The sequence below is a fragment of the Podarcis cretensis genome (assembly GCF_951804945.1).
Source record: "Podarcis cretensis genome assembly, chromosome: 10".
Classification (NCBI taxonomy): domain Eukaryota; kingdom Metazoa; phylum Chordata; class Lepidosauria; order Squamata; family Lacertidae; genus Podarcis; species Podarcis cretensis.
In genome coordinates this window covers 46,257,060-46,281,676 of record NC_137179.1, presented here as the reverse complement: position 1 = coordinate 46,281,676, position 24,617 = coordinate 46,257,060, and the positions used below count along the sequence as shown (strand labels likewise).

General features: G+C 39.4%; 1 protein-coding gene across 7 annotated transcripts in view; it reads left to right on the top strand.

The window, feature by feature from the left end:
- RAP1B (RAP1B, member of RAS oncogene family) overlaps positions 1–24,617 on the top strand; it is a 26,277-nt gene extending 1,660 nt beyond the window's left edge. For 6 of the 7 annotated variants that reach the window (XM_079994421.1, XM_079994420.1, XM_079994416.1 and 3 more), the window contains exons 2-8: positions 12,134–12,220; positions 14,004–14,072; positions 15,224–15,280; positions 17,640–17,780; positions 18,785–18,928; positions 21,057–21,172; positions 21,738–24,617. In XM_079994421.1, the coding sequence (XP_079850547.1) occupies positions 12,164–12,220; positions 14,004–14,072; positions 15,224–15,280; positions 17,640–17,780; positions 18,785–18,928; positions 21,057–21,143 (555 nt within the window). In that variant the 5' untranslated portion in view covers positions 12,134–12,163 and the 3' untranslated portion in view covers positions 21,144–21,172; positions 21,738–24,617. Of the gene's footprint in view, positions 1–46; positions 141–12,133; positions 12,221–14,003; positions 14,073–15,223; positions 15,281–17,639; positions 17,781–18,784; positions 18,929–21,056; positions 21,173–21,737 lie in introns of those variants that run through there. The other variant, XM_079994419.1, reaches the window with a different exon arrangement.

Genomic DNA, 24,617 nt, shown 5'->3' with positions numbered 1-24,617 from the left:
AGCCGGGCTCCTCTTGCCTCACTCTCTCTTCCCTCCCCCCACCCCGTCGCTTCCTTATGGCCGCCTCCCCAGGAGAAGTTGGAGCGGAAGGGGAAAGTTGGAGCCCCTTTGGCAAGGCCGCCCGCAGTTGGGACCTGCCGGTAAGGAGGAGAGGGCGGCGGCAGCAGCAGCAGCAGCAACCCCCCCCCCATCCGCCCTGCTTGTAGCCGGGAAGAAACTCCGCCGGACTCCCGTGGCGTCGGCCTCTGCTGGAAGCCGCCGCCCCGCCTAGTCCGGCTGGGTCGAAGCGGCTCACTGTTTCCATTCTCCGCCCCAGCGGGGAAGCAGGGCGGCCGCTTCCCAGGCGGAGATAGGCCTCTTCCGCTTTCCAGCCTCTTGCCAGAATCTGTTCGTATCCCCCTTAAAAAAGAAGAAGAAAAGAACGAGCGGCATTTGAACGCGGGGTCAGACTCCGCGTAAGGGAGATTCGGCGTCAAATCGGGCCGAATCTGAATTGGGATCCGGGCCCTGCTCTGCTGAACTCACATTTGCACATATATATTAGGGGGGGAGGGGGGACCGCTCGGAAAGAGTTGACGGGGGAGTGCTGCATTGATTGCAGATTTGCCCCCGTTACAGAAAGCCAGACAAATTGGAGAGAGAAATTGAGGGTGGGTGTGGGGATCCACCCTATACTACTACCCCCTCCCCCTTTGTGGTATTTCTAGCAAGTATGAGATGTCTGATGTCTTGGACTTCAATGCAGTGCAACCACTAAAGTCAGTGGGTGTTAATTTTCATTAAAATAGGCGTCAGGTTAAGAGGAACCAGAGCAGTTCTAGCTGGGCACAGTGAAGTTAACTTCACAAAATGGAAGTCAGTGCTACCCACCACCTTTTTCTAATAAATCATAGAATTGTAGAGTGAGAAGGCACCCCAAGGGTCATCTAGTCCAACACCTGCAATGTTGGATTCCTACCCATAGCTGTCTCTGAGTGGGCTCCAAGCACTAACCTTTTGGTTAATAACCAGATACACTTGACCCAGTATGCCACAGGAGGTGGCCATGTTTCTTAACTATTCTGGGTTTTAGTGGCATCTCTGCCTAACGCACAGACTCTCTTCACTTTCTTGTGCTGTGCTGAATGGCTGTACAGTTTCTAGTTGATGTGTCCTATATCAGTATCTGAGAGTAACTTCCTGTCTAAGAAACTAAATCCAAATGAGACTAAAATGATTGTCAAACGCCATGATTTCATTGGAGGTGGAGAGTGGCCTTGAGGTGCTCTTGAAACTAGTAACATGTTCAGAAAGGATACAGGTGTTTTTCACCAATTTTATCTGCCTCGGACATTAAATCTGATATTTCAGGCTTTGATACTTCTGTAGTTTGACTACTGTAGTTGCTTCTTGGCAAGATTATAGATGAAGATTAGATGAAGTTTTGTTTAGAATGCTTCAACTTGTTCAGAATGGTGAGGCTTTGGAAATTTATCTCTCAGTGGGATGTGTCAGTGGGATAAATCTCATGCACTGGCTTTTTGCACCTTTCTGGGCATACCCGGTACTTCTTTATGTTACTTTTGTTCTATAAAGCCCTTAATAGTTTTATAATCAAACACTTTCTCATTCCCTTTATCCAAACAAGAGCCTGTTCTATCAAGAGCAACCCTTTTGAGTGGCAAAGATATATAGATAATTTTTTGACTACTCCACAAATATGGAAATTATTCCCCTTAAGGACTTACCAAACAACACCTGGAAGTTTAGCAGAAGCAGTGGAAGACCATTCTGTTTCTGCTTTACTTTTGTTACTTGCAGTTAAGCCAGCGGAGTATTGTTGTAAATGTGAACAATAATCCTTCCTGAGCCATGAGAATTTGGTAGGACACAACTTTAAATCACAATTTAAGTATAAGAGTGCAATGAACAACTTCACCAACTATAGCAGTGGAAATGCTAATGTGAATTTTATTTTTCCTTTAAAACCTCCCCCTCCCCCCAAAAAAATATATTGACAGGTCATGGGTTTAGAATGGCCAGTATAGTGGCTTGTGAAATATTTTTTCACCAATTTCTTCAGGTACGTTGTTTTGAATACTGATTTTCAGTTCCATAAGTTCCAGTATTCTCCATTTTTCCTTGAGAAAATATTTGAATCTTCATATCCAGCAAATATTCCAATATGGGAAGTTTGTTTTATTTTTCTGAATAAAATAGCAGACTTTGCGCAATACTAGTTAATCTTCAAAATTAATGCTTAGTTGTAAACATAGACTTGCATCTTAAGCTCTTACTTTGTTAACAGGAGTTCTGTTCATGGAAAGAAAGTACAACTACTCTTGGAAGGACTCGTTCTGTGTGCTGAACTTCTGTGAATGGAAGTTCCTTCAAGTCACAGAGAAAAATATTAGAATTGAAGCCATACATCTAGTATGTCATCTAGATGTATGAAGCTTTATTGGTGGACTTCTAGGAGCAGAACATGTACTGCTTTAGTTTAGTGTTGAACTAGGTGTGGGAGTTTGCAGACTAGTTTAGCCAGTTGAAACCCATTGCCATCAGTATGCATTCCTTGCTTTGATCAGGTACAGTGGAACCTCTACCTGCGACCATAATCTGTTCCGGAGGTCAAAATGGGTCGCTGGGAGAGGCACCATTGTGTGTGCATGTGTGAACGGCAATCGCCGTTCCTGCGCAGGCGTGAACGGTGGCAAACCCACCAGTTACTTCCAGGTTTGCTGCGGACGTTGGGCGAAATGGATGCAAGTGGAGGCAGATGTAAGAAGAGGTTTGACTGTATTACTACAGTAAAAGGATTTACCTGCCTCAGTATGAAAGTAATTGCTACATGTTTCAGTATCTTGACAATTTTTGTATAGTTGTATTCGCAGTGTGGTGTAGTGGTTAAGAGCAGTAGTCTTGTAATCTGGGGAACCGGGTTCGCGTCTCCGCTCCTCCACATGCAGCTGCTGGGTGACCTTGGGCCAGTCACACTTCTCTGAAGTCTCTCAGCCCCACTCACCTCACAGAGTGTTGGTTGTGGGGGAGGAAGGGAAAGGAGAATGTTAGCCGCTTTGAGACACCTTAAAGGGAGTGAAAGGCGGGGTATCAAATCCAAACTCTTCTTCTTCTCTTCTTGTGATGTGATATCCGAAGAATGATTAGAAAACAAACAAGAAGAAACAAGCTTAAGAAATGACTTGAACTTGAGTTTTGTAAAACAAGGCGAAGAACATGAAATTACATAAAAGACCAGTTGTGCAAGACATTGAAATATAACCATTTGGGCTTCAGGACCAATTAAATGCAACAGGACCAAACTGCATGTGAGGGCAGTTGCCTATTTTTATTCACATGTCTTCCCTGTTTACATATAAAGTTGGCAGTGGTGGCTAATTTTCGCATTGAAAGAGGCAAGTGGTTGAGGAGAGCTGAATCCTCCTCCCCCGTCCATGATTGGTCAGTGTTCTCCCAGCTGAACTTCAATATTGGAAGTGAGTTGGCCTAGAGTAGAGTAAAGTAAAAAAAAAAAAAAAAAAAAAAGGTAGACACTTGAATAAACAAATATGGCCGCCCCTATCTAGTTTGTGCCTTAACACCAGTTCATTTCAACACTTGGTCTCTACGCATAGAAAGGTCTCCCATACATTTGCCCCCTTTACACATATATGCACATTCATAGAAGTTGTGTTTGGCTGCATGGTATTGAAGCAGTTTCAAGTTGTATTTTTAATTCTAAAACATGGAAGATAGAAAAAAATACTGTAGTCTAAATGGTATCGAATAACTCCTGACAATTGATAAGTTGAAGAGATGGTGTTGGCACCTATGTTGGAGACAAAGTGATGGATAGTTTATATAATAGCGGCTGTGCTTAGCATGTGGTTCCAAATATTGTTTTCAGATGGTGAACTCTTGAAAATTCAGCTTAAGAGAAATCAGCTTTCCTAAAGAAAGGTCTTTTGGTGGCAGTAAGGCATCTTTAGTACAGTGGTACCTCTGGATATGAATGGGATCCGTTCCGGAGCCCCATTTGCATCCAGAAGCAAACATAACTAGCGATGGCACAACTTCGCACACGTGCGTCGCTTTTTGCCACTTTTGTGCATGCGCGTGACATCATTTTGAGCGTCTACGCATGCGCGAGCAGCGAAACCCGGAAGTAACACGCTCCATTACTTCCGGGTTGCCGCGGAGCGCAACTTGAACGCGCTCAACATGAAGCATATTCAACCCGAGGTATGACTGTACTTTGATTAATGTGATAGAAATGGCAGTTAGGTGGTTGTTTAGGTAACATGCATTGAACAAAGTTAGGTAGTAAAAATAATTGTGAAGAAGCGTGTTCATGCTGCCATGAATTGAGAAATATTGCTGCCTAAATAAATGTATTTACAGTTTACAAGTGAAAACGTTTATTGAAACCTGTGATGCAGAATACTTAAAACAGTTCTAATTTATAAAGCCAGCAGAAGTTTATTAAGATAGCAGACTTCTAAATTCTTGGTGAGTCTGCAGTCAGAGAACAGTGGAGTTTTCTTCCTTGTCAGAAATCAGTAAACTGACAGAAGGCTGCATGTAGCTGTTCAAAGGAAGACACATCTAAAAGAAAGGAGGACCTTTCCATTCATCATAATCAGAAGGTTTGGGCCTTTTTAAAGTTTTATTTATTTATTGCTGGACCAATAGAAAAAGTTTTCAAATGACTGGTCAGAATTTTTTAAAAACATTAACTTTATAAGAAGAAAGTAGATACATCTACAAAGATGCTACTTAATACTTTGGTTAATTACAAAATCAAATTAATTTCATTGTTAACCATAACATTATAATGAATTATAACTATAATATTGAGTAAGGACTCTATAAATGTGCCAGTCTTGGCTAATGGAGTATTAATATCAAGAAAAAAGGTAGTCAGCTTACCAAGTCTTAATTATATTTGTCAAATATTATATCCTATCATTTCAACGTGGTTTTCAAGCCAACCATGAGTTTACATGGCAGTTTACATTTCCCCCTTATTCATCCTCTTAATGCAGTTTCCCCCATTTCCTCTTTGACATTAATGTGGAGTTCATTGCCTCCACATTTTTGCCATTCTTTGCAAATATTCTAATTCAAAGTAAACCACCCAATCCATTGGGCAGTATGTAAGTTGCTCTTGAGCAGTCTTTGTAAATGTATGACCAAGGTGCAGTGCACTGTAAAGATGCTTTTGAGCTGTGTGTTCTGTTTAAAGGTGTTATTGGTGTCAGCAGTGCAACAAGAATTTAGAGATCTTTCACGGGTCTCAAAATTGATCAAACTGGTTTCCAGAGTCAGAAAATTCAGGGTAAAGGAGAACCTCTTCTAAGATAGATTACTAATAGTAAAACCTAACTTTGACTCCTCTGTGTTATCAGCTGTAAGAAATTTCCCGCAAGACTTTTCTTTAATACTATTTTGGTTTTATTTCCCCTTAACATATTGTCTCCATGGACGTCGGTGAAACTTTTCTGGAAAAAAATGCATTCGTGGGAGCATGCCATGCAGACTTTAGCATGAAGTACTTGGCAAGACCCACGCAAACATACTAATGATTCTTAGGTGATGGTGAATTGTCTTGTGAACATTTGTGGACATGGGCTTGATTGGGGCAGTTGACAGGGTGAGCACCTTATAAGGTCAACAGTGCATGTGCAGGCTTTCTTATGTTGGTGTTTCTTATTATTGAACAGCAATTGTAGCGCAGATTTCAAACTCTTTAAGTTTTCAAAGCCTTGCCTCTTTGTTCATCAAAGAACAGACTCCCCAGAGACAAATTCCATAGCTCAAATAAATTTGCAAATTTGCAGGACTTACTCAGCTTTCATAATTGAATATATTTGACCGGTTTGTGAATCAGAATGGTGTGTAAAAAGTGTCTGCCCTCAAAAGTGGTAGTTACTGAGAACACACTTTGGTTCTCACCACTAACTTTATCGGGCTTTTAAAATTAAGAATGGATAACTCACACAGGGTGGAGGCATTTTCTTTTGTCTTAAATGGTTGTTGACTACTGATAGCCTATCCCAAGGAAATGAGAAAAACTTAGTATCCAGCAACAGGAGTTACAGAAAGTCTAATGAAGAGAGCATAACTTGTAGGGGCAATGTGTTGAAGGTAGGAGGACAACACAGGACATACTATTTAAAGAAACTGCAATGTTGGGAGCAGAAAGACTTGATTGAAGGGTGTAGATTAGGTGGGAGGGAGACTAAAATAGTTGAAGGATAGTAGAAATAAACAAGGTAGTTGGGTAGTATTGAGTTCTATGGCAATAATAATAATAATAATTTATACCCCGCCCATCTGGCTGCGTTTCCCCAGCCACTCTTGGCAGCTTCCAACAAAATATTCAAAATACATTAAAAAATCAGTCATTAAAAACTTCCCTAAACAGGGCTGCCTTCAGGTGTCTTCTAACAGTCAGATAGTTGTTGATTTCCTTGACATCTGATAGGAGGGCATTCCACAGGGCAGGCACCTGGTTCCCTGTAACTTTCCTTCTTGCAGTGAAGGAACCGCCAGAAGGCCCTTGGTGCTGGACCTCAGAGTCCGGGCTGAACGATAGGGGTGGAGACGCTCCTTCAAGTATACTGGGCCGAGGCTAGTATGCAGGGCAAGCATGATTATTTCTGTGTGAATTTAAGAGCTGCTGAACTCTATAAATCAATCTACATACTTCATCTTATACATGCAGCTTATTTTATATGCAAATATGCATGGAGTGATTTTCCTTTATAAGGGGGGCTTCTCCAGCTGAGGAGTTTAAATGGGTTGCCCTATATGGAACTGCTTTGTGTCATCCTGTTAACTCCTGGTCTTAAATTCACCTGATAATCCAGGGGGGCTACTAGGCAGTGACCTCTTCCTTTCACTGTAATTGGTTTGTCTTTGTTACTGAAGCAACACAATGGGCCGGTACATGCACTGTCACACCTACAGATGTAAAAGAGAAGTCGAGCTGTGTGTAATGATCAGCATATTGCTGACAATTTACTCCACAACTGAATAACCTCACTCACTGGTTTCATGTAGACGTTAAACAGCATTGGGAATAAAATTGAACCCTGAGGAATGCCACATTGAAGATTCCACAGCTTTGAAGTCATTATAGGACCGAGTGATTGAACAGTTATTGGATGCTCTGAAATTGGTGGAGACAACACCTAGAGTAGATGTTGCAACATGGGTATAAAGTTTTTGAATTAAAAATTCTTGATTTTTAATCATAGATAGTAAAATCATAGAGTTGGAAGGGACCCTGATGATCATCTAGTCCAACCCCCGTAATACAGAATTGTTCAGCTGTCCCTTTTGGGGGATCAAACCTGCAACCTTGGCATTACCAGCACCAAATTCTAACCAACTTAGTTATCAGTTCATTGCACTATCAGAAGCTTGCCCTCTTCAGGTGACATATTTTGGTGGAACAATGCACACTTAGGGTCATATTTAATGCATAGCTCTGCTTTAAGGGTTGTACCCAGAGACTGCATGAGTGGATATCAGGTTGTGCAACTGATCTTTCTCTTCGTCATCTCTCGCTGCTGGGGGGTGGGATTGGGAAACGATCTCCAGGAATTTGGGGAGGCCCTAGTGGAAGAGTGCAGGCCCAGAGTCAGTATCATATTTATCTGTAGTGTAAGGATCTAATCTTCCTCTTCCCTTCCTTCCCCTGAAGCCCCCTGGCCCCCCCAAAACTCTGTCCAGAGGGTTTGGGTCAGGGAGCCCTGAACAATGGGATGTATATTGTACAGGGCTTTAGTGGGAGAAGGGAATTACTCAAAATAGTGCAAAAGGATTTTACACCAGCAGAACTCCCACAGGGTTATAGTGAGAATAAATTTTGGCTGGCTACATAGCTAAATTTTGTTGACCCATATAGTTCAACTTCTACTTCTGACTGTGAACATCTCTATTAATGATGCCTCTGTTATTGGAAGGTAATTAATACTAATTTTTGAATGATTATATTTGCTTTGACGCTTTTGAAAACCTCATCCAGGAAATGTGCAAGAAACATCACTGATAGTGTTCATAAAAACATGCCAGTTGACTTCTGTGTTGCGCTATTTGTCTCAAAAATGGACTATAATTGATATCCCAGAGACTTAAAATGATATATGTGTCCCTCAAAAAATTAAATATGGGTGTCATGCGGTATGATCAGCGGCTTATGTAACTATTTTATAGGATTGTTTTTGTTGGAAATTGAAATGAATTCCATGAACACCTTAAAACTTAACTAATATGCTGTGTGTGGTATTGTTATGCAATTGCTTTATGGTTGCTTTCTCTCTAAAGTTGACACAAAGCAAAATGTTATCTGAGTAGAGGTGGCTAAAAATAGTGCACTATGTGATAGTCTACATGCAATAAACTTTGGTGTAGCCCAGTAAATAAACTTATCCATAAGCTAGTTCTGAAACAAAAGTTTTTTGAATGCATGTGCTGTTTACTAAACACAGCAGTGCTTTCTGGGCCTTCTTGTTCAAGGGTTAGTCTAGATAGTTGACAGACACACACTTACTATTGGACCAATATAAATAATCAAATGAAGAAGAGGGAGCATGTTTTCTGGAAAAGCTCATTAGCTCGTGGTTGAAGGGGGGCGGTCCTAGTGCTTGGTAGTAATGTGAAATCTGATTGTTCTGCATAAAAGAACAAAATACTTCAGTCACAACAGGATAGCATCAGAGTTCCTGAATTGGACAGAGCATCATCTAATGTCAATAAAGGCCATTCACATCAAGGGAATCCAACACAAAGGCTTTTTTGCACAGCAGGGAATCAATATCACAAGCTGGAAGTGGCAATTAAATGATGTAGCTTGCTGCATCTAGGAGCTAGAACTTATTTGTTTCAGCAGATAATACTAAGCCTGCTCACTTTGTCTAGTAAAAAAGACCTATATTAGCAAACGATCCACTTTTTTCAAAAACCAAGGTCTGTGCTGCTTTCAATTTTACTAGGATGAATGCTCAAATTGTTCTGCTAAGGTCATCGTAAATAATGTGATGTCTTCCACGACTTCGGTGGAACTTGCACAACAGGAAGGCCTAATTATTTCTAATCTGTCACTTTGGTCTAGCTTAGCTTTTCTTAGAAAGGAAGTTGGGTTATAAGTTATTTCCAAAAATGGTTTCATGTATAAAACACATGTTTGACAATGACTTAATGATTTGTTAACTGTCAGATCTTTTTTAACTGTTGTAAGCTGCTCCAAAATATTCCTGTTTCTGGGTTCACACAAGCAAATTTTAACTATCAGTTAAATTTCACTTTTGTGAGAACCAGTCTGGAACTGTATTATCTTTCTAACCTCATGAATAACTTTACAGACTCTTCTACTTGAAGCCCAAAGCTAAATTCAGTGTGCTGAGCGAGATTAGCCTGGACTACATTCTCCCTGACAGCTTCACCAGTCTCTCTCTCTCCCCCCCCCCCCCCATGTAACCTAAGCACATTCCTATTGCTTTGTACTTTTGTAGTGAAGAGATCACAAAGCAAGGAGAGAAAGTATGTTGCCCAGTAGATAATGGATGTGGATGAAAAGGCTACTTAGTGATGAGAGCACTTTTGTTCTCAAGACTGAAGTTTCACTTGATTCAAGAATGTATAGACACAGAATTGCGCAACTGTGGCATTCATGTTTTTAGGCACACATGCAAAATATTTTCTTTGACCTATAGGTCAAATAAACTTTTAGTTTTTGCCAGAACACTTGGCGAAGAATCTGAGTAAGTGGTGTAATGAAAACAGAATGTTGACGAGTCCTCTTCTTCTATCTAGTTCATATACTTATGTATTCAAATGAGGCACATGTGCTGTAACCCACATTTTTGAAACACTAAATTGCTTTGGACAAGGCTTTTTAAAGGACCATCTTCCAGATATAACTTCCTGTTTTCAGTGGTTATCGCTAGAAGCCCTGCTCAGAGTTCCATCACTGAGAGGCGTGTAGCTGTTGGGTGCACATAACAGGAAGGCATGGAGGCTGTTTCAAAAGCTGCTTTGCAGCATTAATCCAGGAAACTCTGGTATTGGGTTTAAATGAGAGGCATGGAAAGACTTGCAAAACCATTGAGGTGTATAATGACATCATATCATTGATAGGTTGGTGCCCACCTATCAACTTTGGCACACAAAGCCAATCCTGATAAGAATTTGGTCTCCAGAGGCAAAAAAGTTTTCCCCTACCCTGCTTTAACTCCACCCAACTTTCCATTCTGTCCCCCTGCTGTCAATCAGTTTCCCACACACTCTTCTGTCACATGCTCCTTGGGTGCTTTCAGTTGCATTTGAGGCTAGGGCAGTGTATGTTGTGCAATTCAGTTGGTGGAACTAGTGAACTTATGATACTGTTGACCTAGTCTGAAGCATTAGATATGGATATTTCTCATATGCACACACATCAGTTTTGTTTGCATAACTCTTGTTATATACTTGTATATATACTTGGTTTTGCAAATCTAATAAGGAAGAACGGAACTTCAGCTTTGCATTTGGCTATTTTCAGCTCAATAGGTATATGGGTCCTGATTTAGGAGGTAGTAATGAAGTCCCCCCCCCCCAAACCCCTAATGCTGTTGTTGTTGTAGCTGCTGCTAGACTTCCTATGCTTGACTGACTTGAGTGTAGCCTTTTGGTAATGAAAAGCCAAGATGTCTGCTGCATTGTTCGAAGCTCGGCATTAGACATGTTCCACAATAGGGAATGGTCTGTTTGTGAGCAATTTCAGAAGTCTTGTCATGATGTATGTGACTGAGACTTGAACTTAAAATTGCCTCCTGCTGCCCAAGTGAACTGTCACCGCTTGTGCCACAGCATGGGTCAGCTGACTGGTGCTGAGGGTGCGGGAGTAGAAATAACTCCCCGCACGACTCTAGAGTAAAGTCACTGCTGCCTCCTCCATGGGCTACATCTACCCTTCCTGGCTTGCTGTTGCTGGGCTCCCTCCTTTCCTCTGTTTGCTGCAGTGAGAAAGAGTGAGCAAGCAATCGAGGGCGGGCAGGACTTTGGGGAAACTTCTCCCTCAGTATCTACTGAAAAAGGACCTGCATGCCTTCTCTCTCTGCTGGCTTCACAGTTTCTCCACATTGTGATTTTTGCATAGCACAAATACACATCATTGATTCGCAATATATTGTCAGGTCAAAAATTATGAAACCAATATCATAATATGGACTTCAAATTGGTTTTGGACAATATATTGACAATATATAGCCCCTTCTTTTCTCGCCTCCCCAACTCCTGTAGGATCTTTCCCATTAGCTTTCAAATTTAGGCCACTACACCTCCCCTCCCCCACCTACCCCTATTATTGTGGTGGCCTATCCCCCCCGCCCTTTTTTTGGACTTTTCTGCACCCTAAACCTGGCCAGCTGCTTTAGTGGAAGAAGCCATGTGACGCATGCTGAATTCTTTGCCATTTCACTCAAACATTCTGAAGAATGGATTGCTCCTATATGTTAATGCCTGTACAATAACATCACCTTTAGAGGCCTGTCACTGTGTCCTTGACTTTGGTGTTTTGTCTGGTGGCAACTGAGTATACGACTTTTTTGGGGGGTCAGGGTATCCCATCTTTAGAATTCCTGCCTCAGAAAGTTCTGCCTGGCACCATTCCTCTTAAAATCTCTTAGCACTGGGTTAAAATGATTTTCTTTACAGATGCTATGCTGCTGCTGTTTTTATGGTGCTGCTTTTATTGATACTTGTTTTTTCCTGGGGGGAAAAATTCCCCGGGTAAAATCAGTATTTGTAACATTTTATTTTAATAGTAAGACATGATCCCAGGCATGTAAGGTTACACAAAAAGGGTATATCAACTGCCACTGACTTTATAGTTGTATCAGAACACTGTGCTAGATATATTACCTGCAGTGGATAAGTGACTACGATATTTGCTAAACTTCTTCCAACATACTTTTCAGACTGCCTATCACATAAAAAAATTGTTACTATTTTCAAACAAGCTATCTGTACTTTTTGTTTGTTTGAAGTTTTAGTGCAATAGTATGAACACTCTGTATTCTGTACTAATAGAAGATAAAATTGATAAGCCAAACTTGTGCCATATGCAGCTCAGTGTAACAGATTCTTTTTTTTTCTTTTCTTGTAGGTATTAAGGCGGTGACTCAACACTTGCACCATGCGTGAATATAAACTAGTGGTTCTTGGTTCAGGAGGTGTTGGAAAGTCTGCATTGGTGAGTGATATTTTTTGGCCTCTTACGACTATGTCTAAGCATATAAAACTTGTATATTTCATCTGAAACTCCCATTAAGATGTGTCTGGATGTTTCTGGTGACTTCTGTGCACTGTGATGTGCCCGAGTCCAGTTTTGTTGTGTGTGAAGCATGTGTTTAGTATTAAGTCATAGGATTCCAGATCCTGGCAAGCAATCCAAGAAAAGCACAATTATCCTGCTGTAAGCATCAGTCTCTCTCTCTATTAAACATTCTAAGCAACCAATACGTTAATAGGCAGCTGGAAAGCATTTCAGGTGTGTAATATGAACATATGCACATATACTGGTATATATGTGTGTATATACATACGTTCTATACCAATTTTATTTATCTATTTTTAACCTACCTATAGTTTAGTCAGTACAGTCAATGGAGTTCCCTATTTTTTGTGTTTATTGAGGGTTGGAAAGCTGTTCATTTTGCTTTAAGAAAAAAAATAATGCTACAGTAAAAATCGTCAATGTTGGGAAGCTGGAATTGGAAGTAGAAGTGGTTGTTGCAGAAACAAACAAAATTTTCATTTATTTTTTAATCTCTGTTGAACAATATTTGAAAAATAGGTCAATGGTTATCTTCCAATAAATTATACTAATGCTTAAACATGAATTCCAAAAGTTAACAGGTAGAATGTTTTAATAGATACTCTTCTTAACTATCTGTAGCACCTTATTTGGTCCTAAAATTTGGCTTCATTTTTAAAAAACCTTAGTCATTTGAGTTACTTCAATCATTTATAAAAGGTAATACAACTTATTGTCACTTCATCATGACAAGAATTTGTATAACCTTTTGGTTTCATTATTTTGCTTTAAAAAAACAAAAAAGGGAAAAAAAGACTCCAAACTACCTCCGTCACCAATAAAGAGATTTTACTAGGGGTGTGAGATCATCTGCCCCAATCCATTCTGAATTTTCACTGTCTAAAATTAGGCTGGAAAAAACCTCAAAAATCGGGAGACACTGAGGAAGTCACTCAAAATCTGGTGACCTTTTGAATGTGTCTCAGCATGGGGTTTGGATATTCAGAGCAAACACTGCTTAATGGTAAATGTCAGTCAGAGAAACCCTATGCTAGTCTTTATTCTGTTTTTTGTGGAGGGTGATATCCAAAATTGCATGAGCACATTTCCACTTCTTTCCCCTTCCCTTTGCACTCATCCTATACTCCAGAAGGTCTTCCAACTCTTTAGAGAAGATCTGGGGGACTACAGAGCCAGAGGAGAAGAATGGGAAGTCCCATTGCACTTTCAGTATATAAAAGCCTCATGCCATCAGATACATATGCAGAGAGAGTGCAGATGTCAGTCAGATGCAATAAGATTAAGCGCAGCTCCCTTGAAGGCTTCCTGTCTTCAATATGTGGTAGTAAAGAAAAAGAGAGGCACGGATTTAAGCACCTTGTAAGGGGGAAACAGACAGACACCATGGCATTGTCTGAATCAATTAATAGTGCCTGATGTAATTTATAGTACAACTGAGTTTAGTAGCACCTTCATTGTTGAAGGCTGAACAGTTTTTCTCTGAAGCAAAGTTCAAAACTAATGCTGGCTCTTAACCTTTAAATTGACATGTCAGTGTTCTGAAGAAACTTAATATAAACATAGGCAGCAAGCTAGAAACAACTTGTGTTTTCTATATGTGTAATGAACTGTTTGCAGCTTAAATGTTCCTTTTAATAGGAATATTTATAAAAATTGTATTAAAAAGGTATGTATATATAAAATGCTGTTTTTGTTGTAGACTGTACAGTTTGTTCAAGGAATATTTGTTGAAAAGTATGATCCTACGATAGAAGACTCCTACCGAAAGGTATGCACATTATTTTAAGTTGTAGTATACATTTAAGTGAATAGCATATTTTGTGTTATTGAAAACAGTAGCCTATCACTCAAATGTACTTGACTGAGACAAGCTGGGGATGTTGTTTCACAACAGTGAATGTTACCTGCTTTGTTTTTCGATGTGGCTAAGTTACAACCCAACCCAACTTGAGAAGGCTACAGGCATTTCTAGTCAGATTGGAATAGGTCCTTTTTGAGATGGAAAGAAGCTTGACCTAGCTTCCGGCAGTCAAAAGGTAAAAGTAGGGCAGCTTGGTTAGCTTGTGTCATGAAGGCTACTGGGCTCTGTTTTGAGCACTTAGCACTTTTGAACAAAGATTGAACAAAGCAACTGTCCACAACTTACCATACCATAGTGACAAAAAAGACCTACCAACTTTCCGTGAATGATCTGGAAGAGCCCAGTTATGTTTCATGAAACTAAGTGAGGGTGGACCTGTTCACTGCCAGAATGGGAGAGGCCAGGAAGAGCTCTGAGTTTTCCAAAAGGAAAAATGTAGTGGGATGTAATTAAAACATAATAATAAACCATATAGACACAATTATAGCAGTATGAACTAAAATGAGTCACTATGGTCAAGAGGAACATTGTGTTAATGGCAAACAGTAGATGTCTTGAGCTCTAAAAGGCATGCACTTTACCTGCATTGTAGCACATTACTTGAGCATTTTCCAACCTGGTGTCCTCCAACTGTTTTGGAATAAAACTCCCGTAGCCCCTAACCATTGGATATTCTGGCTGGGGTTGTTGGGAGTGGTGGACTGGGGTATTTGATATTAGGAAAAATGGGCTTTCCCCCTAAAATGTCCTTCAATGATAACAAACACTTCCTCGCTGTCATCTTGTTCTTCTTCCGCTTTCGCCTTCCCCCCTGCTCGAATTTAGTGTGCAGTTCTTGCTACAAAATAAACCCCAACCCAAGCAAAATTAACATATCTATTTTGCTATTTTATTATAAACTCTCAAACTCTCTTTCAGCCTGCCAACTGCTTTGACTATGGTAAGGGAAATAATCTTGTGCATTGTGGGTATAACTTGTAAAGGCAAGTTAATGAGTATTTGAAGTCTTGCTGTTTATACTTATACGTACAAAATTGTGTCTTCTTCTTTTTTGACAGCAAGTGGAAGTAGATGCACAACAATGTATGCTTGAAATCTTAGACACAGCAGGAACGGTATGTAAAAAGAAGACTAAGTGTAAAACTACTATAGGTCAACTTTTACAAATGAAAGTGTTTACAGAGCAATAGATTGAGCTACAGAACAAGCCATTACAGTTAATTTCTGTAAACATGCATAAGACTATTAGTATATGATTGTTTTCCTTTTTGTTTATTTAAGAGTGTATGTTATCCATGATTTTTTTTAAAAAAAGATTGAGCTACAGAACAATCTAAGTTTTTATCAGTGTCTCTTGACATGCATGTCACTGTCATTCTTTGCTAAGTTACAAATAAATTGTTCTTCTTCCCCAACCTATTTGACAAAACTATACAAGTGACATTATTGGTAAGCAGAAGGGGTAATATCAGTGGAGGAGGAGAGGAAATGAGCATTGAATTCTAAAATGATAGAGGGTTAGTTTTCTGTACATGTTTCAAAGGTATTAAATGCTCACACACAATCACTTCAGCATCTTGATGTTCAGCATCTGTTTAAAAATTGTTTTCCAGCAGGCACTCTAAGCTTGTAATATGGTATGAAACTTGTACATGTAGAGCAACTGATCTGCATACTCAAACCTATACTAATTATATCTTGCATATAAGGAGAAACAGTACACCAATCTTTGGATCCATCCTGTGACTCCCTCCCACAACACACACACACACACACAAAACAACATGTGGCCGCACCATAGTTCTGCAGAAGGTGCAGCTTTATTTTCAGTCCCTTGCCTATGCCTTTTATAGTGCAGCTCTTTGCTGAGTTGGTATTTTTCACTCAGCTTTCCACCACCTTCCCGATATCATTCATAGATAGTCTGTCAGTTCTGATACCACTTATGAAGCAGTGCTCTGGGTTTCCCAGAAAATTTTCTGCTGTCCTAAATCAATCAAAGCCAGAGTTAACATATCTATTTGTCTTATATTGTTATGTTTCCTGAGGGGTGTCATATATTACATGCTGTGTAAATATCTCAAAGTGTTTGCGGTAGCCCAAAGTAGTTCAGTGAAAATATTTGGCTAAGGGGGAAAAAGCAAGAAGGTGTATTTCGTGTGATTTAATTGTTATGCAAGCAAATACCAATTGTAATTCAGACCTGCTTTTCCCTTCTCTTTCCCCAAACCCACATCTCTTTGTGGTATGCCTTTTGAGATTGTAAGCCCAAGCACAGGGGCTTAATTCTGATATTTGTTAGTCGGTCTGGTCTGTGAACTTCTTTTCAGCTGAAGAGCAGGACAGAAATGCTGTAAATAAATTCAAAAATGTACCTGGGGTTTTTAAAATACTAAATAATATCTCTCCCCCCCCCCCTTACATTATTTAAAGGGGAGAAATGAAGGCACTGAAACGATAAACCATTGAGGTGGTATCCTGCCAAGAATGGCTAACTTGTCTATTGATTCCAATGGGTGTACACTGAGTATGACTTAGCCATGTACCACCTACCAATTTAAACATGCCTAAAGAGCAGTACTCATGAATATTTGCTCTCTAGTCACCGTAAAGTTAAATACAACTTTGATTATATATTTGATTTTGTTCTGTATCCATTCTGACTACCCAACTTTACTAACGTTGGATCCCTTCATTATACCACTAATTTTTAGGAGCAAAAGGTTGTTCTAAAAACTGAAAATTGGGGTTGACTACCTGTCAGTCACCTGGTGTCAAAAACCATACAGGAAAAGGCTCAGTGCTTTACAAGCCCTGATGTGGCACTTGCAAAGAACAGTGCACAGGGCTTTGCAAACTATGATGAACAGCAAAACTGGGTATATGACACAGATATACAAGCCCTGAAGATAAGCTGATCATCAGCGCCTCTGTGCACAGGGCTTTTTACAAGTGCCACTGATCAGCTGCAAAGCCCCTTTTGGCGCAGCTGAGTGTTTACCTGCCCCAGACCTGATGTCATATATGATGATAGGTGTAGGGCAGGTGTGTGCCTCACAGGCCAAATGGGGAGACCCGGTCCTAATTAGGTCCATGGGATGGAGGTTCCCTACTGCTGGTATAGAACAAGATGCTGCCTAAAAAGAGTGGGAAAAGATGGAAAAAATTGTTAACTGAATAAAGATAGCTGGAACTCTGAAGTTTCACTACTAATTTACAGTGTCTTTAATCCATCTGCTTGTTAGACTGATACCTTTCCCCCCTGTAAATCTGTAATTCTTGACACAATGCTTCCAGCTTATTTTGAGTAAGTGTCAACTGATTACTTTACATGTCCAGAAAGCCAGCCAGCTCCTATTTAGCATAAACAGGATAGGAAAAGTAAATTCATGCTTATGATCAGTCCTCATAAGTCAGGCTGCATTTGTCAGATAACTGTTCTGAGTTCTCCGTTTCTGTCATTGTGTTTTACAGGAACAGTTTACAGCCATGAGAGACCTCTACATGAAAAATGGTCAAGGGTTTGCTTTAGTATATTCCATCACAGCACAGTCCACATTTAATGATTTGCAGGATCTAAGAGAACAGATTCTTCGAGTCAAAGACACTGATGATGTAAGCAGTCTTCCTAAGCATTGTTTGCAAATGGCCAGTGGAGGTTCTCTTTAGAAGACAGCTTATGGCTCTTCTATAGCCAGTGTTCTACAATAAGGACATGATCTGATGTATGCATAGTAACTTGCCTTGGGTGAAAATGGGATTCCTGTTGTCTCTTTCCTTGATATGTGGCCACTCCACAGAAGATCTGCTGCTACTTTTATGACTATTGTATAAAAATGTAATTGAACTAGCACAAATTCATTATCAAAGCTTTAAAGACAGAATAAGCAAGAATCATAAATATAAAAGATATTCTTTAAGTGGGACTTTATTATTTAAAATGGGGCTTTGGAAGATAAACTATGCACACAGGCCAAGACTAGCAGGATTCATACTGCGTTTGAAAACGTAAACAATGCTTGGATATTCAATTCCTTGATTAAGTAGAGACGTGTGTGCAGCTGGCCATTTTAAAACATTACAAAACAATGAGTACTGTCTGTGATGTTAATTTGGAGCCAGAAGGAAGAGCACTGCTGGTTGGATTCAAAAGAAGCTGGTGCTTTGCTTTACTGCATTACTATATTGTGCCATATTGCTCCGTCTCAGATTCCAATTATCTCATTAGAATAAGTTGCTCTTTTAGGTTCAGAAAATGGTGAATCATACAAAGGCAGTGGATTATTTTACTAGATAACATAACAGCCCTAAATGTTATGTTAAAATGAAATGTAGATTCAAGTACAGAACTGCAGTGCTGTATAACTTGGATTTGAGAACTCCAAATCTAAGCTATTAGTGGCTTCATTCTCAAATGTTGATCTTAAAATTACTTTAATGATATGATGCATTTTAAATGCATTACCTCTAGTTTGATTGTGTAAGAATCCAGTTTTCAATTAAGTCTTCAGATATAACTTTCAGAGTGTGACTGATTAATATCGGAAATTATTTAACTTTTCACAGTAGTAGTTATTTAATTTACATTTTAAATCTTTACTTAATGTTTATCATTTTAGGTACCAATGATTCTGGTTGGCAACAAGTGCGATTTGGAAGATGAAAGAGTTGTGGGAAAGGAACAAGGACAAAATTTAGCAAGGCAATGGAATAACTGTGCATTCTTAGAGTCTTCTGCAAAATCAAAAATAAATGTTAATGAGGTAAATAAATAATTTTACACATTTAATTTTACTTTGTTTAACCCAAACCCACACCGCCACTATTATCAGCTCTTGTGAGTTTTTGATCACCTTCATTATTCTAGTGTAAAATTAGATGTAAATTTGTACCTAATTCCTATTGAAATCAGTGGGATATGTCATTCGTTGCTGACATATCCTGTTAATTTCAACAAAATGCAGGTGGAGTCTGGCAAACCTGTCTAAGTTGTTATGAATTCTACCTGTCTTAACTCAATGCTAAGGCAGAATTATGATCTCTGCTTCTGGAAAAGTCCAGCAGAAAGGGGGAGAGATCACTTCTCCAAAAATGGGAGATATCTTTTTTTGTTCTTGGTATAAAGTAGGGAGAGAAGCAAAGTTCTTAACCCGAGGTACAGTGGTACCTCGCAAGACGAATGCCTCGAAAGACGAAAAACTCGCAAAACGAAAGAGTTTTTCGTTTTTTGATTTGCTTCGCAAGACGGATTTCCCTATGGGCTTGCTTCGCAAGACGGAAACGTCTTGCAAGTTTGTTTCCTTTTTCTTAAAACCGTGCATTCACTTCGAGGAGCAACTCATAGCACGCAGTGTGGTAGCCTTTTTGAGGTTTTTGAAGACTTTGGTGATTTTTGAAGCTTTTCCAAAGTCTGTGCTTCGCAAGACGAAAAAATCGCAAGACGAAAAAACTCGCGGAACGAATTAATTTCGTCTTGCGAGGCACCACTGTAATATTTCTGTGTTAGCGGAGTCTGTAACCTGAAGCGTATGTAACCCAAGGTACCACTGTATAAATGATGTGAACAGATTGAATGACTCTTTGCTGGCTTCTCTGATGTAAAGATATGCAGCTGCAGAAGACATGATTGGTGATGGGACTGTTCTAGTTATTCCTAAAACTTAAAATGGCAATCTTGGACTACCTTTGGGGGACATGCACATTACAACTGACAACACATTTGATCTTTTTTCCCCATGGAATTTCTTTCTTTGAAACTGGTCAGAATGCCTTAAACTTCCAACAGCTTTTTTAAAAAAGCGTGAGCTCTTTAAGAGCAACTATCATTTATGGGTTATATGCAGTATTTCCCCATGTTTCCCAGGAAACTCCTGAATTGCACATAAAAATTATTCAAGCAAAAATTGAGCAGATCTGTGGAAGTAGGGGCAGAAATAATTTTTGAAACAATTTTTGTGTGGGGAAACTAGCTTTTCAGGATGATATTTACTCTAAAACATAGCCAGCTATTGAATGAAAAGCTTCATTTTATGTGCACATAGTCTAGAATTTATATGAAACTGTAAGGCTTTAAAACATTTTATCTTATTAAAAACCTATTCACATTATTTGGCCCATAGAACTGGATCAGGATCTCCTACTTTGTTTCCTTAATGCATTGTTTGTTCACCTGTCAATTACATGATGTCACTATCGCCATTGTGTTTTCTTTTGTCTCTGCATCTTATCATTGATTTCAGACTTTACTTCCTTTGCTTGAGTGGTTTGATTTCAAACTATGCAAGCAGTGGATGCATTTCTCTGGTGGACTTGGTTTAAGTGGGGCTTTGATCAGCATTGCTTGCCAAAGAACAATTAAGAGCACACTTAAGGCTCCTGATTTTCCCTTTGAAACTGTCTTTACCTGCCTCATATGGGCCAGATATTCCCTACTGCTGATGTACAAAACAGGCCCAAAATATTTGCAGGATTCTTTTGCTTAACATAGGAGGAAATTAGCCCCCAAATATTCATGCTGAATTGTATGTAAAGAAAAGCTTCCTTAAAATCCTGGCGTATTGTGTGCATTTCTTGGAAATAAGGGGTCTTCAGTGGTGCTACTCCCTAGAAAGTGTTTAGGATTGCAATCTCAGTCTTGTCTGTCAACCCCCTTGAAAAGAATCAGGGTCTTATTTGCATGATTTGCACTTCTGGGGGAAAAAACTGGGAAAAGTAGCAGCTGTCAATTTTAAGAACTCTGGAAGGCAGAATATAAGCGCTACACATCAGAATTTCGTTTGTGGCAGCAGATATCTGCAGTGGTATTTAAATGTCATGTTTAAAAGCTATGAAGCCTGAAAATGATCCCACTTGAAAAACATTGAATATATGAAGCAAACTTTGTGTTCACAGATCTTCTACGACCTTGTGCGACAAATTAACAGAAAAACTCCAGTACCTGGGAAAGCACGCAAAAAGTCATCTTGTCAGCTACTTTAATATATGTGTGTACTGTAGCACTGAGCCAGGTAAGTGTAAGCAAAGTCTTGCCATGCTGAAAGCCGCAACAAGTGTTGCTGTATTTTTAAATGATTAATTGATTTCTTCGCATTCGCCATGCTGAGATGCTTTTGATCATTTCAATCTGGTTTTAAATTATAACACTATATCTGCATCCATGTGCACTTGAATATGCATGAAGGATTGCTAGCTCTTTATAGGATGGGTCAAAAATTCAAAGTTAATGGCTTGGGATTCAGACATAGCCTTGTGCAAGTAAAAGGTACTTCTGCCAATGTTGTGGGGGATCTGACTTTTTTTGCCAGTTGCTTCTTGCTGCAACCTCCTGTGACACTTCTCTCAGACCTCAGGAGCAGCTTTTCAGGGGCTGCAGTAGGAAAGAGGTAGAAAAATCCTGTTCTGGGAGCAGAATTTCACTTGGGGGTAGTTGGAATTGAACTCTCTCTTGAAATGGGAAACAAATTGTAATGCAGCTGAAACATTTAATGTATGAAACATCTTTTTTCAATACAATTATCTTTCATTGCTTAAATACCAACTGAGTATTAATCTCTGTTTCTCTTTATGTTCCAGGTCTGAAGAACTGTTGCTGACTACAACAGTGCCAGCATTCCAACTTTATTAAACCTACCAACATCTTAAAATGGACTTTCCTGTGGTGGTACCCTTTGTGAAATGGATGACAGCTACTACATCAGTTTGCACATTCTAATCACTTTCCAGTGTCACGAGAGATTTTTACTTATAAATAATCTAAATGTATGCAACTGGTAAAACCAGAGCCTACATCCAGTATTACTGATAAGAGACATTGTTCATCCACCAATGTTGTACATGTATGAAAACTGTACTGTATACTGCAACAAACCCCATACTTCCTATTGGAGAGTACAATAATGTAAATCCGAAAAGCACCACTATTTTAGCGTAATAAAAGAAAGTCCAAAGAGCTCCTATATAGACTACTCCAGATAACTTTGCTTCATCGGTATTTGTAGCTTATTGTAACTTTTTTAAAAGAAAAATACAGGATCACCATTGTATTGTACAAAAGCGCTTTGATTAACTCAACAGCTATATAGTTTTTTAATTTTAGGATAAAAAACCTGTGGAGACAGTGATCTAGTCTTTAAAATGAGTCCTTTCAGTATAATGTCTGTCTAAAGACATTGCCTTTAATATCTGTTGGGAAGGAAATGTCCAGATTTTTCAACCTTTTATTGTATGTTTCCTTTTCCTTGTTTACATAGGGAACAATGTTTATAGTTGTGTGTACAGTGGGGGTCTACAACAAGAAGTGTATATTTTAAAACAATTTTTTAATGATTTAACAATTTTTTGTAAATCATTTTGGCTTCTGCAGCTGTAGATTCTCACTGTGAATTCCCTTGCTTGCTCATGCATAAGTGTATTTGCAATACCAAATATACAGGTTTAGTACTTTTGCCTGTTAGTGATTGTTTTACATGTGTAACGTTTTGGTTGAGATGTTAAATGGTGGACGAGTACTGTGGATGTGAATGTGGGAAGTAATTTTAATCATGTGTAATTGGTCCCAGGGCCTAAGTTGCAGTAATTACCTTTTTGCAGATTTATTTAACAATGCCTTGTTGCTTTGTATGCATTAACGTTTGGGTGTAAAGATTGCGTGTAAAATCCAACAGGGAGCCACAGTATTTAAATTGACCAACCTAATGTTACAACTGCTTTGAGGTGGCCAAATGTAAACTAAAAGCCTTAATTAAAAGTGGTGCAATTTTGTATGACTTAGCATCAGTAGTTCAATAAATTTGGATTGCCATGCAAGGGCTTGCATTACAACTACCTGTAATTGAATGTTTTGTGTAATGTTTCAGTGAGATCAGTAATATGTTAAAATGTGTGTTTGGCAATTAGAATTTGAAACCCCAAGGAATCATTGCTTGTCCATCCTATACAAGTCAGACTACTTACACATTTTCCTAAATAATCATGGATGTGCTCTGACCACTAATGTTGCCATAATTTACTGGTTTCAGTGGAAACATTCCAGAGTTAGGTCAGCCTCCGTTGCTGAGTATCTTTGCTAAGAAATGTGATAGAAGGAAAAAGAGAGTGGGATTATTTTTACCAACCTTCTTTGTCCCAAGAGGGTACAGGTATATGCTAAACCTAGAACTATGTTAAGTTTACAGATACCTTGAGGCCTGAAAGACATCAGATGCCCAAATGGAGTAGTCTTACAAGCTGCTTGTTTCTAGATAATTCAGAACTATTATTGGCTATGCATAAAGAATCCTATGTAGTCTGCTTGTTCTCAAGTAAAAAAATACCAGGTTAATTGAGCCACAAACTCATGGAAGCGTGGGGTATCTGAAATGTACAGGCAAGGTTCCCCAGATGCTTGCTGAAGTTCGCAAAAATATGGACAGTGCAAGTTGACCAACTATGAGTTGGGTATTCATTTTATCTTGGCTACTGAAGAACCTGAAGTTACTCGGGCAGGAACTGTATTTTAGAATGCTGAATCACAGTGCAATATTGGGATTTTTTTTAATCCTAGCTAAAGAAACCAGTTGCATGCAGGTTACTTGGCAAAAGGTTCAGCTTTTTATAAAGCCTTTCATTTTTTGATAAACTGTGAAGCAGATAGCACAGGCAATAGTTGATACAATGGCCTGGGTTACTGCTTGGTTGGTAGTTTCTTGCAACCGTGTCTGCCTTTGAGAACTGAATCTTAACTATACAGAAAAATGCTCCTTAACATCCTTTGGTTGGAAAGAAGTCTGTTTCACTGGTAAGTTCTGGCACTCTGTTCGTGGGTGAGTATAACTTGTGTGTGCTGCTGTACTTATTGGTAGTCTGGACAGGCAGGACTACTATACAAAGCAGCCTTGTACATAGCCCTGTGTGGGAGAAATCTCTTGCCAGTTCTAGTCCTCCCATGCTCCAAATAGGGCTTTTGCAGAGTTCTGCCAATTTTGAAGCAGCTGGGCTTTTTTCTCACCATCACTGGATTTTAGGTAGAAAAGGAGCCAGCAGAGAAACGTAGCTGGTTAACTGCATTCATAAGAGAAAGGATGACTACACCAAAATGCATTAGTCTTGGTTCTGCAGCTACAGCATTTCCTAAGAGATTGTGCGTGACTTTTCTGTACAGTATAAAATATAGTGCCAAACAATCGTATATACTATGCTTTTTGTCACGGCTTTTGGATAGGATTGTTTTATTCATATCTCATCCTTTATTTCCTCACAGCTATTCATTTGCAGGACACTACAGGCTGTAACATTAAGCAACCCTAAACGTGTATGTGCATGTACTTTAAAGTTGCAGGAAAGACTCATACAGCCTTCCTGCAGCTTAAGATACAGTATGTATTCCTGGCCCAAAAACGTTCCTCCTGGGTTTTCAAATATGAGTCTTTAGTGGGAACCAAACTCATAACTCACCATGGTGGTGGTGGTGGTTTT